General features: G+C 42.0%; 1 protein-coding gene across 1 annotated transcript in view; it reads left to right on the forward strand.

Annotated features, from left to right (window-relative positions):
• tbc1d32 (TBC1 domain family, member 32) overlaps positions 1 to 17219 on the forward strand; it is a 65289-nt gene that overhangs the window by 18461 nt on the left and 29609 nt on the right. The window contains exons 21-26 of the mRNA XM_070925952.1: positions 1295 to 1414; positions 1675 to 1763; positions 10143 to 10265; positions 12382 to 12490; positions 14254 to 14347; positions 14439 to 14564. Coding sequence (XP_070782053.1) covers positions 1295 to 1414; positions 1675 to 1763; positions 10143 to 10265; positions 12382 to 12490; positions 14254 to 14347; positions 14439 to 14564 — 661 coding nt within the window. The remainder of the gene's footprint in view (positions 1 to 1294; positions 1415 to 1674; positions 1764 to 10142; positions 10266 to 12381; positions 12491 to 14253; positions 14348 to 14438; positions 14565 to 17219) is intronic.

A 17219-nucleotide genomic window follows, 5' to 3' on the forward strand; every position in this document is an offset into this window, starting at 1 on the left:
TGTCTGCATGTGTGTGTCCGATGCTGGCCTCTGACAGGAGCCAAGTCGTCTCTCTCAGTGAGACTAGCCAAGTGAATACGGACAGCCAGCGAAGTGTGAACTGTGCCCTGCCACTGGTGACTTTAAAGCCTGCCTTATCGGTGGGTCGGCTGCCAGGTTACATACATATATGCAGTCAGACCTTCAAGTCCATCACTGCAGCACGCGGCCGCAGCAGAGCCCCTGAGCTGTGTTTGTGTTGGAAACAGATAAAATGTGCAGTTAAAAATGTGTTTTGTGGCTTTACCTCTGTGAAACAAAACAAACAGACTTATTACACCAGCAATTTTTTGGCAAATTAAGCTCTGATATACGTATTGTATGGTAGAGGGATCAGTAGCATTTATGTGTGCATATGTGTTGGATTAATTTGTGTGTTGGAATCCGTTAAAAACACAAGCAGACAGACAATAAAACCAGGTCTTTGAAACATCAAACAGGCAGGAGCAGATGAAAGAATGGAGATTCCAACCTCAGGATAGCATACCTTTCTACATCTTATATATCACTGCAGTTGTTCAAGGCTTTGTTGTCCCTTTCAAGCTGTTAGAAATAGAAATCATTTCATGTATGTGTGAGTGTGCATGTGTGCGCCTGTTCTCCTTGATCCAGCGATGAGAGCAGATGGACTTCCTGTGGTTTTTAATTCTTCTTCAGGCTACTGCTCTGTTCACATGTTCAGATGGTGTAAGTGCTCACACGCAGTCAACATCTTTTTTTTTTTTTTTCTTTCATGTTCACTTTGTTTTTGCATCAAATAAAATTTTCATCATGGACAGAATCCACTGTGAATTTCTGGATATCAACATCAACTGGGTAGTTGAGCCATCGCGTGTTTTTCTTTTATCGTCCTGTCTGTCTAGTGTTTGTATTTTATTTAAAGGTTTGATTTTATAGGGATGCATATCATTTGACCAATGCCACATAAAGGACCACTGCATTCACAGCCTAAGCCAGTTTTCCCTTGACAGGTATTTCACACACAGTGTCACAGCAAAACACATTAAAACACAAGCAATACATCCATGGCACAAATTATAATAAAAGCAGATTAAATATTGATGAAAATCCTCTGATCACCACATGCCTGATCACTCTTCAAAAACAGTTCAAACTTTAATTTAAATCGATCCCTGTTCTGAGTTTAGTTCTAATTTCACTCTCTGCTCCTGTTTTTCTTGTTTGTTTGTTTTTTACTTCTTTCTCAAACCCTCCTAATTGTCTTTCTGTCTGTCTCCCTTTCGGTCTCTACCAGTCCTTCCTGTCCTTGGTCAACCTGCTCTCCTCTTCCCAGTCGGTGTGGGAGCTGCTGGGCCGACAGCCTCTATCCAACAAGAGTGAATACACCCTGAGAGAGATGCCAACCTCCATTCCTGTGAGTGTTTTTCACGCTGTGCAGTCCAGACGTCGTGCAGTGCCTCTTTCGGCCATTTGAGGGCATGTTTGCACTTTTTATTTCGCCTTCCACCACCACCCACGCATTTGTTTTACCTCGCAAAGTCCTCCTCCTATACCCCCAGTGCGCCGAGGCTGATGTACATTTTTCACCTAACACATTGTAAATACCCGCAGTGTTTTCTTTTTGCACCATAACTGCTGTTTTTCTTTTTCACAGCCTCTCATTTCACTCCACAGGATTTGATTGACAGGCTGATTGCTGTGAATTCAGATGCGAAGATCAATTCCCTGTTCCACTATGAGCAGTCTCACACATTCGGCCTGAGGTGAGATTGATATTTTTCCCATATTACTTAACATCAGTGGGGAAGCAAGCACAAGACATGGGATTAGCACCTGGTGGCTGCACGCACACACACACACACACACACACACACACACACTAGCAATAGCAGACTGACATGGTTCTTTATTCCTTGATTACCCAGCACTGAAGAGATTGATGAAAGGATTTTTCTGGATAAGAGAAGGCTGGGCTGTGGGGGTGTACGCGTGTGTGAATGTGTGTATGTTTCTATATTTCTATATTTATGAAGAACAGCCGTCATAACAAGTGAGAAGGGTGGTTAAGGGGGTGAAGAAATTCCCCTGAAATGAAAAGCTATCTTCAGTTTTGAGTCAAGGTTCTCATGCAAGTTAAAGTGAACACTGTAATAATGTTCCGTGAAAATGAAAATGGTTGAAAAGAATTTCATAATATCTGAGAAAACTTGCACGTTGTTGCTTAAAGACCAGGTTAGCGTTGTCGTTCAGGTTAATGTGCAACAGACTACAAATGGCTAAGCATGTGTTTAAGTGAGATATGAAGCAGTCTGTGCGAGAGAACGTTTTCGTTTTACACACACACAGGTACATGTGTGTCTTGGTTGTGCATTCCTGTGCCTTTTTTTTTTTTTTGTTTTTTTTAAGGCTTTCTGAATCACAATAGCTTTGACTTGTTTGGAGCCTTGCTGACTCACTCACTCTGTCTGCGCCTGTCAGTCAGCCCACTCCTATTAACATCCAGCAGCCAAGTGAAAGGAACAAGATGCTCTATTCCTTTACCACCCAGACTGATGGATTAACTGACAAACTCGCACTCTGTGCCTCCCTGTGGCTCGCTAAATGTGCTTAATGTAGCATTTAACTATCAATAAGTCAAGTCATAGCATGTTGATTTTGAGGTATGGGTATAATTGCCTTAAACCAACAACTAAGTAAATGATGTATTCATTTTTGGGGCTCATCCAGCATAAACCGAATAAAAACAAACCATGCATTAAGGAAGAAGAGTCACAGAAAAATAAAATAAGCAAAACCTCTCAAATACATTGAAGCGAGATTTGACTCTTGCTCATGCTTTCCAGGTTTTTTTTTCCATCATGTTGATTGATTGTGTTCAAAATCACTTCACCATAGAGCTTTACATACTATTTTATTGCTACTATATTATATAGTGTTTCTGTGGGGATGCCGCTCAACCACGTGACCAATGTGAACTGTAACAGTTGAACCCCCAAGAAACTTTTTAACAACGTATCTCCCACAATACAATAGAGCCTATTTTCTTTAGATTTTCTGATTCTCCATAGCCTGCAGGGCAATGACAGCATGGTGTTGTATAGGGATAGTGCTTTATTGATCCCAGAGGGGGGGGATTGCGTCAGTAAAGCAGCTACTTCAGACAAGGACGGTGCACTGATTAATAAACAATGTGTCTTAAGAAATACAGGAACGAAGAAGCATATATAGAGAGAACAAGAGTGCAAAAATGGGCCAAGATAGAAATGGTTAGGTTGTGTTATGTCAGTGCAAGCATATGTATAATAAGTATTCATGTATACTATTTAAGTATGTAATTATATAACACATATAATACTGTCAGTAAAAGCACATGGTAGGCATTAAAAATGCATTTACAATGGGTAATTAAAGCTCTCCAATCAACATAATATTCACATTAACTACCTTGTATGGCAGCCTGCTGCCATCGGTGTGTGTGTGTGTGTGTGTGTATGTGTGAATGAATGGGTGAATGAGAGGCAAATCATAAAGCGCTTTGGACAAAAGTGCTATTTAAACTTGCACTGACAGCGTCCATAAGTCCAATATCTTCTCTCTTTCAACTCTGTTTTTGGTCTCTACCAACTCCTGAGGGAAATATCTGGCCCTTCAGCTGCTAAATGCTCCACTATGTTCGCCCGATAGTCCCTAACTGTGTCAGTCTGCTGTTTGGTGCAGGGAAGGCAGTGGTACAGTGGGTTTTTTAAGAGCTCACAGCCGCTTGCTGGGACCGGGCAACTAAACAATGAGCCGAGAGGAGCTGCAGATTCAGGTGATAATTCTCTGTGGGGTTCATCGCTACGAGCGACCCCTCGCTGTCACGTTGCTTTCGCGTTATCATTTCACACGTCACGTTATGAAATATTGGTTCCAGAAGCTTTTAAGTATTTCTCCATAATAATACATTACATTAGAGACAGCACAGGCACAAATCTCTCATGTGGAATAAGCAGAGATGTTCTAGTGTGTTCATGTAGGATCCCCTCATTCCCAACTGATTTCTTTTTAACAGACAATCACAGTCAGAGTGGCAAATGTACAGAAATGTCCACCCAGCAGGCTGACTCAGGTTGACGTCACTACAGCAGGAGAGTGCGGGTGTGTTATATAGTCTGATGGCAGCTGGCAGGAGAGACCTCCTGTTGCAGTTATTGTTACAGCATCGAAAGAGCTACCGTCCTCTGCTGCTGCTGCCTAAGGATGTTGGGTAGAGGAGGCGCAGAGGACGCTTCACCACAGACCAGTAAAACACGCAGCAGTTTTGCACACACTTAAGAAGCCAAACCATCACAGGAAGTAGCGCTCGCTGTGGCCATTCATGCTTTGGATATTTGTCCTGACGCATGCATCTGTTGGATTGTGAAGTGTGACTTTCATGTTATATTGGATTTTCACATATCAGCAGCGCGACTGTTGTAGTTTGGCCCAATTTGTATTTAGTGGTGAACATCGCCCCCTGCAGTAAAGTAAGTGAAAACTATTGAACCCATCCCTGATGGTAAAAACTAACCACACCAAACCACAGGCCCACATGAATGTCTGATTTTACATTAATACACAATTCCCCACTGAAATCCAAAGCAAACTGCTTTGATGGAACAAAAAGTTCAAATGGCCTTATTATCTTGGCTACATGATTAAAAACAAATGATGTGCATTGGTCTTGTTTTTAATAATGTAGCTGCGATAATAAAGGATTTATGTACTCTAACGAAGCAGAGTGCCTTAAATATTTAGAGGGAATCTATTCCCTTTCTTGTGTATAGTATTATCCTACCAGTGCCTCAGGAGCACCTGCTTGGGTTTCACCATTGACGGATCCAAGTAGCTCTTCTGTGTGTCATTGTTTGTTTATTGGATTATTTGTATTAAACACAACTCCAGGTAGCATTAAAAGGTTATTAAGTTTGAAACCTGCAGATATTCTTACCAGACGCTCGGTACCGCAGATTTTGCAGATTTTTGTAATTTCCACTGAGACATTAAGCTGGTTAGGGAAAAAAAAAGAACTCTAATTACGCTGACAACCTGGCAACCAAACGGCTGTCTGATCAAGAGACTCTTGAGTTCTTTGTGTGTATATCACTGATAAATCGGTGACGCATAAATTGCGGGTTGGACTGGATTTACTTGGTTTGTTCTGAGCTCAGTATTGATAGCACAAAATGCCTTTATTCTCGACTGGACGATTGTTCTCACCAGCACCTTTTCACGTTGTCTCAGAGCGCATGTATTCATGAGGTTTAAAACTCGTGTTTTTAATATGAAGCTCTTCGTGGACAATCCCTCACGTTGGCCCTTGTGTAAACCTTGTGATCAGTAACAGAAACGTGGATTCACCTGAGGGCAAACGCAGACAGCCACACGCGCTGCACTGTGATTATATGACCACAGCAGACGGGGGAGTGATGGGACTCTATAATTTGCACAGGTGTCGATTTATCACGTTTGCTGCATAATGAATAATAGATAACAGCTGCAGGTTGTTCTATTGGAATGGGGTTTTTTTTTTTGTTCTGAAAGTGTAGAAATGGAGCATGTTTAGAAAGATCCTTTTAATTGTGAGAAATTAAAGCTCACTGGTGTATTTTAAACCGTGGAGGCTTCTTCATTTTTACTAGCTTCATATTTGTTCCATGCCACTCAGTTCTGTACTGTAGGTACTTGTGCGAGGCGTTGTGCTTATTGAAAGTCAAGTCTGGTGTTATTCTAAACTTTTCATCTAGTCTCTCAGTACCAAGACCATTGGTTCCTACTGAACACATACAGGATACAGGATGCAGGAAAAGGCTCAGTCATGCAGTTTTTAGCAAACATTACTCAAACAGGAGTGCATTTTGGTGTGTGCATAAGATGTATATCAATACACAGATGATACTTGTTAGAAGGATCAGTTCATTGTTGTTTTGTATTGAAACTATTGCTAGCCCTATCTTTTAAGCAGCACAGCAGGATCGTTGAAGCACTTTGAAACCAGCCGTGGAGTACACTCCAGCAGTTTGTCACAACTTTTGGTTCTTTTACAGGCTTAAAACTTTTCAAACGCAGGTTTAATCACCGGCGCCGCTGTCTAGCAAACATGCACTGAGCTTTCCTGAAGTGCAGCCCCCTTGAAAAAAAGACAAGAAGCCACAATTTCCACCCCACTTGATGTTCTTCACAAGCTAATGAGAGCTAAAATCCCTCAGCCCTTCTCCTTGTTGCTAAAAGCCTCTTTGTTGTCATGGCAACCAGCCCCCCCCCCCTCCCGTTTTTCCCCTGTCTGAATTGTTTGGATGCCTTTATTCTGCTCTCTCTGCTATCGATGGCTTTGCAAAGTGTGTGCGCGGGTGCAGAACCTCACACATGACTTGATTTCGATTTGATTTTTGTTTTTTGTTGGAATGTCAGCAGCCACATCTCCACGAAGCACAACAGACCTTATTGTGAATATCGTCATACTACTTTTAAAAACATACCAGAAATGAGATAAGGAAGGACACGCACATAACAAATCTTGCTAACGCTGACCACCTATGCACTAAGCTGGAGCCCCAGACAAGGTAAACTAGATTCGAATAGATTAGAAATGAATAAAAGAAAAGAAATATTTCAGAGTTTTTATTCGGCGGCATCAAACAAGTCAGATAGGAAAGCCCTCTAAAATGGAAAACAAAGTGGCGGAGATTACTTTGCTGGACAGATTAAAACACCCCCCACAGATTCTCCACGGTACAGTAAAGTTTCATGGTGTTGTTGGGAGTTGGGCCCAAATGAAGCTTCTAATTGATCTGTGTAGGATATTCATACTGCCACCTTGATATGTGCCGATCATTAATTCAAGTAATTGTTTTCATTTGTAGAGAGTAATGCAGTTGTCTCTATTTGTACTATATAAGCGGAACATGCAAACTGTCTTTTGGCGACGCGCTAGTGTTTTGCATTGCCACAAACATACAGCAAAGGATTGCTCCTTATTTTCTTTGCATTGCTGCACCTTTTACTGATGTTATGATTGATTTCAAGCAGGCCCTCCTGGCTGTCGATGATATAAGCCCCCCAAGTGGTACGCCCGTAAAGTTGTAAACCATTTGCATCTTACCACCAGGCGTGACTGATCAATCAGCGGCATGATCATCAGTCCGACTGGCCAGCAGATTACGGTGTTTGATTGCTTTTTGGCTTGGCAAGTCCTCGGATGCATGTGGGCGCATCATTAAGGGAGCAATCATCTGTCATAAATGGGTGTTTCAGTGGAAGTCTTTCAACATAAGGTATAGTGAGACGTCGTCCTCGTCAGCGTGAATGACAGATAGATTGTGGTGTCTCAGATATCTTAATCGTCCAGCCCCTCGGCCTCTGTCCTAATGTAGAAAGTGAATAGGAGTATTATTATCTCCAAAAAGGACACGACGAGTCTAAAATAATGTGGAGAAATTAAATTGCTAAATGCAATTTTAATAGCGTCAAGCCATTCAAATTGTACCTTGTTGGCCACATGCTATGATTAGCTAGTCGGAAGCAAACACGAAAAACACCAAATTTGAAGCCAAACAGTTAAATGAATCCTGTTAAGCACAGTTTGGTAGCAAACTAGTATCTGTTCATAAAACTGACACCTTTTTTGGTTTACAACCTTCAAAAATGCAGAAATGAAATGTGGCTGAAAGTCCCAGCGTGTGTTCTGATCCCTGTCACAGGTAGCACTGTTAAAACGTTTCGTTGTTAGGTCTAGGGAATTTAATTACCACTAAGTGAGTCACTAACAGGCCTCTACATACACTGAATGCCTTGATTACCGACAAGATGTAAGGATGCAGACCTGACCTGAACCCCGGCGAGCCCTGCCAGCTTTCTGCTGTCGCTCACTCGACGAAACTAAACCGAAACACTTCATCATTCGCTGTCCATCACTGTCTCAACTATGCCACTCTCTTGCGTTACGGCCTCTACTCCCTCTGTCTGGCATGTGCCGCCAGGACAGACCCACATTACGTAAGACCCGCCCTCCTGAAGCTTGGCCACCAATCAAAATGATAAATGACGCTAATGGCTATATTTGCTGGTTTTCTCAGTCTTCCAGGAAGCCAGTCATTTTGATATTTTTGGACTTCTGTTTGATTCAATTAAGTCAACTTGGGTTCTGGGAAGTTTTGAGGGGCATCTTTTACTATAAAATGAATTAGCAGATTAATTGATAATGAGTATAATCATTAGTTGCACCCATACAATGAAAATTCCTCAAATGACCACTGCTGTTTTAATGAGGCTGCCAATGAAAAGACCTCTGATTGGACAGTCAGTCTTCACCCCACTTGATAAAAGAAGCCTATCACAGAGCAGTTCCCTGGTTCTCTATTGCTTTGTTTCAAACAGGGAGAGGTCAGAAGGCCTGACAGACTCTCAGCCTCTTGCTGTGCTGCTGTCAGAGCGAGTGAGTAGAGTTGTCAGTCAAACAGGAGTCCAAGCAAGTGCCCAGCACATCGGGAAATTAAGCAGCAGCTTAAAAGGAGAGGTGTGTTCCACGGGGACTGACACGAACAACGCGCAGCGCTCAACACTACGTCTTGTATGTCAGTGCAGGAACGCGCTATTAGAAACTGAAATGACATTTTGTGAAAAGCGGGGAAAGAGTTGTTTTTAAACGCGAAAAAACAACCCTGACATTTCTGTTCATTTCATGGTGCGTTTATTGTTTTTGAAGGCTTATTTTGGAACAATTGTGGTAAACTAATTGCAGCGATTATGAAGTTAGGGAATCAACTTGGTCGCACACATCCAACTAAAATGGAGCACTATCGTACCACGCACGTGCAAAGTAGGAGTAAAGGAAACAGATGCACCACCTTAAGCATTAGCATTAGACTATGTCATTGATTCAGATCAAACACAAGCGGTTGACGTCATTCACGTGTTGTTGCTTTGCCTGTATTAGGGCTGCCCCCTTTTACTCTATTAGCTGAACGGGCCGTTACCAAATGTGTCCCTTTTATATGGGCTCTCTATGGGTGTCAGCGTCAGCGTGTTTGTGTTGAGTGATGACGTGTGGAAGATACTGCAATAAATTCAGCGTTTTGAAATACCTTTGTTTGCTTCCTTGCAGAGCGTTAGATGAGACGACCGACACCACTCTCACGTCTGTGCGTCAAGTACGAAGCTTGAGCCAGGAGGGACTTAAAGTCCCGTTAGCTGTTTGCCCCTGCTTGCAGTCTCAACCCTAAGCTCGCTTCCTGGCTCTAGCTCCATACTTAACTTACAGATACGCAAAGAAAGCAAATAAGGCTAATATTTTGTCAAATGTGAAACTATTCCTTTTAACCTGAAGTTTAAGTGTGGAAAAAAAAAAAATCCAAAAGAGACAGGGGAACCAAATTGTGGGAGTAATGGCTTGAATGAGAACAATGAAGCCCACCTGGCTTCACTGACATGATGAATAGACCTATTTGATAGATACCTGATATTTAAAAGAGCAGTTTTGCCAGATGAATTGCAAGGGTAGAGTGCAGAGCAGGCAGACAATAGACATTAACTAGATTGTTTTGATCAATGATGCACATCGTGACACAAATGCGACACCTTTCTGATAAGCACTTAAATGCAGTCTGAATTAAGATGAGCTCTGGCGCTGATGGGAGGGGGTGGTGGGGAAGTGAAATCTGGTTTTGGGATATGGGTGGTTTGTGCTGATTTCACCTATAGAATTCCTTCAAAATACAAACAGTTGAAGTTAAAAAGTCACTGATGCTTTTCCTCCCTACAGGAAAACTGCTTAAACACACTGTAGTGTCTCAAAGCGCTGCTGGAGCTTAACAGCCTGCCTGAGCCTGGTGTCATTACCAGCAACTGAAAATGAACCATGAAGCTTTCCCCAAGGCTTTCTTCTTAACAAAGCTTACAATTGGCTACGGCGAGCTGGCGGGGGGAAAATTATGTTGACTGCTCCAACACTTGCAGACATGCAAGGCCAGGGGAAATAGACGAGTCCAAATGGGGTCTTTGTCTGCGTGGTTCTGCCTTGCTGTGCAGTATGTACTACAATACAGCCTGAACTCTGCCGCTCGCCTACAGTATCTCACAATGTCAGTATTTTTACGTCTTGTTTGTTTGTGTGTGCGTCGCCGCAGGCTGCTCGGTGTGCTCTGCTGTAATCTGGACTCCTTTCTGCTGCTGGAGAGCCAGTACAACATCTGCGCCACGCTGCTGCGGAGTCAGAGGGACAACGTCACTGAGCTGGACAACAATGAGGGGTATGAATTGTCAATTCTGTCATAAAGATCAAAGTATTTCTATCATTATAGCCTTTATAACTTACATAAAAACCAAAATACTACATTGTATTAAAGTGACTTAAGTCTGCCATAAATCCTGAATAAGAATACATTCAAAAACACTGTATTGTTAGTCATATGATGCTGTTTCATTATTGCCTTTTTCACAGTCCTGGACATCTCAGCCTTCTCAGTATGATGGGAACAGGGTCATTTAGCTGAAGCTCATCGCTGAAGTCAGAAAGTGTTGGGCGACAAACTAATGCCCCGCTGGATTTGGTCTTTTCATGGGATCCGTCGATAGTTAGAATTAAATCTCGAACAACGCCAGCCTTATAATTTGATTTAATGTAATATAATTTGAACACACAGAAAGCGTTTTTCCATTAAAAGTTTCTCTTGACTGCAATAAGAATGGTCTCTTCTCACTTTAAGGAACAGTTCAACATTTTGGGAAATGATTTGCTTTCTTTCCGAGAGTGAGATGAAAGGATGAATATCAATCTCAGATCTGTGCGTTAAGTATAGAGCTAGCTAGCTATAGTTAGCTGAGCTTAGCATAAAGACTGAAAGCAGGGGGAAGCCTGGTTCAACCAGCACCTGTAAAGCTGATCATGTTGTAACTGGTTATTTTTAGTCCGTAAACAAACAAAAACGTATAAAAGACAATTTGTGATTTTAGAGTTACTGGAACTATCAACAGTTTGCCCATCTACCCAGTAATTCTGTAATGTGACTCTGGCTGCAGCGCAGGTCGCCAGGTACAGCAGATGTGCACATGTTAGGTCTCTGTAAAGGCACAACGAATGCCAAACCTGGTGCCCTCGCTACGATGACAGGACGCAAACGTCTCTGTGTTGTTCTGTTGTTCTTTCAGCTCCCTCTAAAAACCACAAACTGTCATTTATTTCACATTTCAATAGTTTCCACGCTGAGCACAGCCACTCTCTCCCTCTCATTCGGGAGAGGCTCTTTGCTCCTCTGTACGTCACCCTGATATGACAGAACACTGTCAAATTGAATCATTGCTCAGGGTGAGAAATTGTTTGTTTGTTTTGCCTTGTCACAAGTAAAATGAAATAAAGCTGAAAGAGAGTGAAAAGGCCATTTCTGAAAGTGGGTGTTCAAGAGCCCCTCTCTCTTGGTAATGGCTGGCAGAACCATGGCTATTGGTTATGAATGGAAATGGCCCTGAAATGCCAACTCGCATTGCATTTTGGAGAATGATGACTTGTTAATTTATTCTCCCATCTCCCTCTCTTCTCCTCCTGCTCCCATTATCATCACGGACACCTTCACCTCTCCTTTTTTCCTTCTCTTCCACCTCCTCTTCTCACTCCTGTTTTTTAAACTTTACTTTTTGTTGTCATTCACTTTCTCTCATACTTTATTTATTTTCGGCTTTGACCTTTTTTGAGTGACACCAAAGTGCCCTTACAAACTACTTTGTAAGGACAAGCTGCACATTTTATTTGACCCCAGCTGTATATGACTTTTTGTTTTATTCACAAAGAAATGTATGCAAATTACATTTTGTGGCAAACAGGCCCCTGGAAAGAGCACTGTGCTATAATGGGCCCCTTTATTACCAATTTCAAGTCCAAATTGCCTCAGCTATAAGAACTATCCACCAAGGCTGACACCCTTCGACCCTAAAGTGCCTTCATAATTGGAGTATTCTCTGATCTTATCTAAAATTCTAACATGGAAACCCGTCTCTCGCTCTCTCTTCTCGCTTGCCTTGCAGCAATGATATAGTCGCAGTCATTCAGGGGCTTCAAACTCTGTACAGTCTTTCAGAAGACTTTTCAAAGAAAGTTATCTGAGCTCCAATAAATTGGGGAAGTTTGGAAGTGTTAATGAATATGAAGGCCGTAATGATTCGCGTGGCCTTGTCTACCAAAAATTTTAAGGGGCCAAATAAAAAATGGATTTAAATGTATTTCACATGACAGGCCCCATGCCCTTTTTTCTTTTTCTTCAAACGCCACTAACGTTTATTACATCAGGGCCTGAGTCCATTGTAATTTTTCTTGTTTACTTCTGCTCCTTCCGCCCCACATCTGACACTTTCCTCTCTGTTAAACCCTCGCAGGGAGTTCATCATAGACGGCCTATCGGTGGAGAGGAATCACGTGCTGGTTCGTGTCGGCGCGGTGGGAGGTCCGTCCGAGAGGAAGCTTCCTCCCAGAGCACTGCAAGAGGTCAGCTGCGCTCTACTTTTCATTGTAGCCTGGTTTTGAATTGGTACAATCTGCTGTTCCACCTGCAAGGTGGATTGACAGTTTTTGGCAAGTCAAACTTAAAATGATGTGTGTTTTATTCATTGGGGTTGTTGTAAAAAGACTATTTTCATGAGCAAACGAAACTATAGGTAGCTGAACAACTACCACAACAGATGCAAGCCCACATCGCTGTATATTGGATATTTTTCTTTGAGCAAAAACCTTTATGAAATAGAAAAAAATGACCATTGCCGCTGTCTAAAGTGCCTCAATGGCCTATTTCTTTTCTATCTGTCCTTAAATTATTCTTTAATCACAACATTATGAAATTCGTCTCTGTGCACATCATACAGACCCATCCATCCATTTTTGTTCGGAGTTTGCGCTACAGGTGATTTTATTTCCGATGAAAAGAGTCCTGCTGATTACCAGCAGAGTGTCCGTCATTGTCTGAAGCCCACAGCCTTATTTGCTCAGCATGTTTTGGGATAGATATCAATTATTTAGGTGTTGTTTGCGCTGAACGCAAAACAGGAAACTAATTTACACTGAGGTCAAAGAAGGGATATGAAAGAGATTTCTAAAGAGGAGAGTGTAAATTAGCTTAGCGAGTGTTTCCTTGTCTCACAGGTCTCTTTTATTCATCTTACTTGTAGGGAACACAGGGACCAGAAAGCTGTTAAATACGTACTGATTTTGTGTGAAGTGAAAACTAAAGGAAAAATGAATCCACTCCTGGTGAGAAAGGAAAAGAGAACCATCACTGTTTTAAAACAATGGTTATTCCTGACATTTCAAAGTGTTTACCGCCTATGAGGAGACCTAATGAATGCCATGATTGCTATGAAACATTTTCAATCATGTTTAGACTTTCACGCTATCCTAATTCACATATTTCATTTGTCAGTTAGATTTCTTCTACTGCTACATGGGACAAAACTATGTAAAGATGGCTCCACTGACATGGTCATGTTTTTATAAAAACGGTTAAGGATGCGCAAAAGAGCTCATTCCCCAGGAGATATTATGATCAAAACAGCCATACAGTCTCATTGGGCCCTGCGTGCAGGACTGTAGGCACCGCTGAGCACAATAAGGTTGTGTCCTTGGTCCAGTTTCTGGGACTTTGGAGGCTTACATGATATGATAAATTACCATTAGAGGTATTTACATTTATATTACATAGTGTATGGAGAAACAGAATTTAGACCACAATGTACGATAAATATTTACATAAGATGTAATTGAAAAGTTAAATGAATAAATACAATTATTTTTTGTAAATACTCTTTTTAAGGAACTATAAGGCAAGTACCTCAAATGATGGTGCAAGCAGAATTGTTATCTACAGCAGTGAGTCCCGAAGCTGTGTAAGGATTGTATGAAACCATCAGCGCCTTACCAACATACAGGGCTCTGTGCATCCTTTTCTAACGCCGTCGCGTCACCTGAGTGGCAGACTCAAATACCAGCAGGGATTATTGTGAGCAGAGGGCACAGACAATCGGATAAAGAGGCGTGCTTTCTAAACCCCCATTAACATTTAGAGCACATTATTTTGCACATGCTGGGCTTCAAAACTAAAACATGACAAGCGTAATGAACGCAGCATTAAATGGCAGTGGGTTGAGAAAAGATGTGATGGCATCCAAAGATAAACGAACACAGTCGGGCGGTTTTCGGGTCAGGGTGTAATGAGGTGGTCAAATGGTCAATTGAGTTACTTTATCTGTTCATTCCAGGGAGGAGATCCTTACCCCTGGCCAATGTTTTCAAGCTACCCTCTACCCCCCTGCTACACTTTGGACCCGCCAAGGATCCACCATAACTCACAGGGTAAGAGGAACGTTGATGTATTTGCCAACATTAACTTAAGTGCCTTATTCAGATTTTTCCACCTATTGTTATTTTTTTGTCTTTTGTACAGACTCTGAGATCAGTGAGTTTCTGGCTTCATCTCAAGACTCAAAGAATGAGGAGAGCTGGATGGAGGTCTGCCGGAGACAGTACTGCAAAGTCATGACCTCCACACCCAACATCTTAACTGGAGAGGGTAAGCTACTGGTTCACTGGACAGCGGCGGGTTTGCCTTGTAGCCGGGATTTTCCAATCCAATGACAACATAGCATACATATTCTCATATATCTTGGCCAATAGTGTCGATTGTAAAGAGGCATTCTGGGTATTTGAGTCTTTGGCTTCAAATCACGGTAAACTCCAATCAAATGCAGAGGGTGGTGGTGACGCACCTGACGCCGTTTAGTCACTGCTAGGCAAAAGCTAGCAATAACAGCTAGCAAGCTATCATCGATCTATAGGTTAACGCAAACACACGGATCTCTCTCACCCACACAAATTATCCAACTGATCAGGGATCAGATAAACACAGCAACGGCTTGGTGCGCCTTCTGCATAAGCGTTTTTGTTGGAAATCGCCGCTTTTCTCGAACAACAGGGAGAATTATGGTTGAACTTGAGCTGCCATTACCACAGTGACAGGCCCCGTCCTGTGGAGGCCTCTTTCACAGGCCGCTTGCTGACGTGGTTAGGCTTTTGAGGAGTAAAGATTACGCATGCGTCTCGCAGAGACTGAGGCATACACACCTTTTTAAACACCTGGCTATAATGTGTCTCAAACCACCTCCCGAGATGACTTGGCCAATCGCATTTCAATCCCTCTGAAATATTCACGCAAGTAAAAATGGGCTTTTTTTGGTTTGCGGCAAACAGCTGTGAGGATTCAATGTAAAATACATGTTGTCCAAAGACGCCACAGCTAAAGTGTGCTATGCTGAGCCCAAGGAAAAACAACATACGAAAATGTCCACATTTCATCCTTAGATCCTTCTGTCAGTTGTATTTATATTGTATTTATGAATATGCAGCAGCACTGTGTGCACCTCCACGTGTTCATAATGCACTCAAAGGAGCCAGCTAAGGGGGGGAAAAAATGTCACCTTTACAACATCCGTTTTCAACATTGGCTCCCTATAAAGTTACATGTGTGAATGTGTTAATAATAAAGGCATAATAAAGAGGAGGTTATACAATACACTTACACTGCACCATGGATTCTGTATTTAACTGCATTACCTGTTGGTGTCTTCTATTGTGCTGCAGGTGCACCAAGATTATAGACCTGATGTCCATGAACCTTTTAAGAGCCTCATCACTGCCATTGACAGCCACTATAAAATGGCACTGATGCCTCCTTTTCTCTTGTAGGAGTAAATAGCTGCGATTCAAGGAGGACAAAAATACATTCAACTGAAGGAGGGCTGACAATCTTGCCATTAATGCGCGTACTGTACTGTGATTGCTTCCTTTCATCAGTACACTGTTGAACTGCCGTGAAAGCATCCACTCTCTGCTCCACGATGCTCATTTAAGGCTTTTCATTGGAAGACCATGATCAAGATTTATTATCTGTTAAGCTTCCCCCCGCTGTGGAAGTGCTTTTTTATTTGCCGCATCATTAACCACGCAAAACCCGGCATTCCACTTTTGAAGAAACATTGAGTGAAGGAAATTGTAGCATTTCTAAGCGGACTGCGAAATTAACCTACTTCTTAGGCAACTTATTGAACATTTACTTATGTCGGGCTCTGCGTATGAAGACGCCGTGATTATCACTTGTGTCTTCGACAGGCTTCTATACAGCTGCAAGGCGAAAATGATTAACTATACTGTCTCTTCATCAAAACGCTCATGATTAGAACTGTTTGCGTGTTCAATACCTCACTATCTTGTCAGCTTATTGATTGCTTAATTGTTTCACCCTCAACGGCATGCCAATGAGATGCATTCGCGTGCGCTCAGAGTCACCGGGTCATCAGCGGTCATGTGAAATGATCGCAAGGCTGCCCTGCTGTGGACATAAAAATGCAGCTTTCTCACTGAAGCATTGCTTCGTTGCACATTAAGCAGTTGTGTGACTTCACTAACATCGTATAACACTTTAAACGGGAGTTTTTATGTCGACTTTTAGATAATGGAGGGGGGAGAGAGGGGCTCTGTGAGAGCTGCTGAAGCTAACTTGCTCAAAGAGTCAATGTAAAACTCCTTTTTATTTCAACAATGAGTCCATTCTGTCATTACGTATGAAACATCCCTGATTGCCGTTGTTAATGTTTTGTGATATACAGCTTACCTTCCCCCGGTGCCACTTAAGCTTCGTTGACTGGAAGAGAGACTGGAGATAGACAAATGCTGAGCAGGAAGTGGCCTATCAATGGTCATTGACTAGCAGTTACACATGAATGCAGTACTTGGAGCAGAAGTGGTGCTGTTGCTTTCCATATTAGCATTTTAGTACGTGCAAGGGTACTTATATTAGATGTTGGATATTTATATAAATGAGGGTAAGCTAAACTACAGCCTCCGAAATGACCATAAAGTCGAACCAACAGCTCTCTAAAACAGTTTCAACAAAAACTGAACATTGATTTACTGATTGCATGAATTGTACCTAGATGTACCTAATAAACTGGCAACTGGGTGCACTGTATATAACGTTCTCGTACAATCCTGTATATTTGTGTTTGATATTGACAATATAAGTGACAATGATTCTGGGTGATTTCAAATGAGGTGTCGCATTCCTGTGCCAAAAAAAAAAAAATTGTCTCTAAGAGCCACTATGTAGAAAACATCATACATTTTAAATGCCACTCAATTCACATGTGTATTAATACAGAAAAGTGCACCT

The sequence above is a fragment of the Enoplosus armatus genome, chromosome 19 (assembly GCF_043641665.1).
Source record: "Enoplosus armatus isolate fEnoArm2 chromosome 19, fEnoArm2.hap1, whole genome shotgun sequence".
Lineage (NCBI taxonomy): Eukaryota > Metazoa > Chordata > Actinopteri > Centrarchiformes > Enoplosidae > Enoplosus > Enoplosus armatus.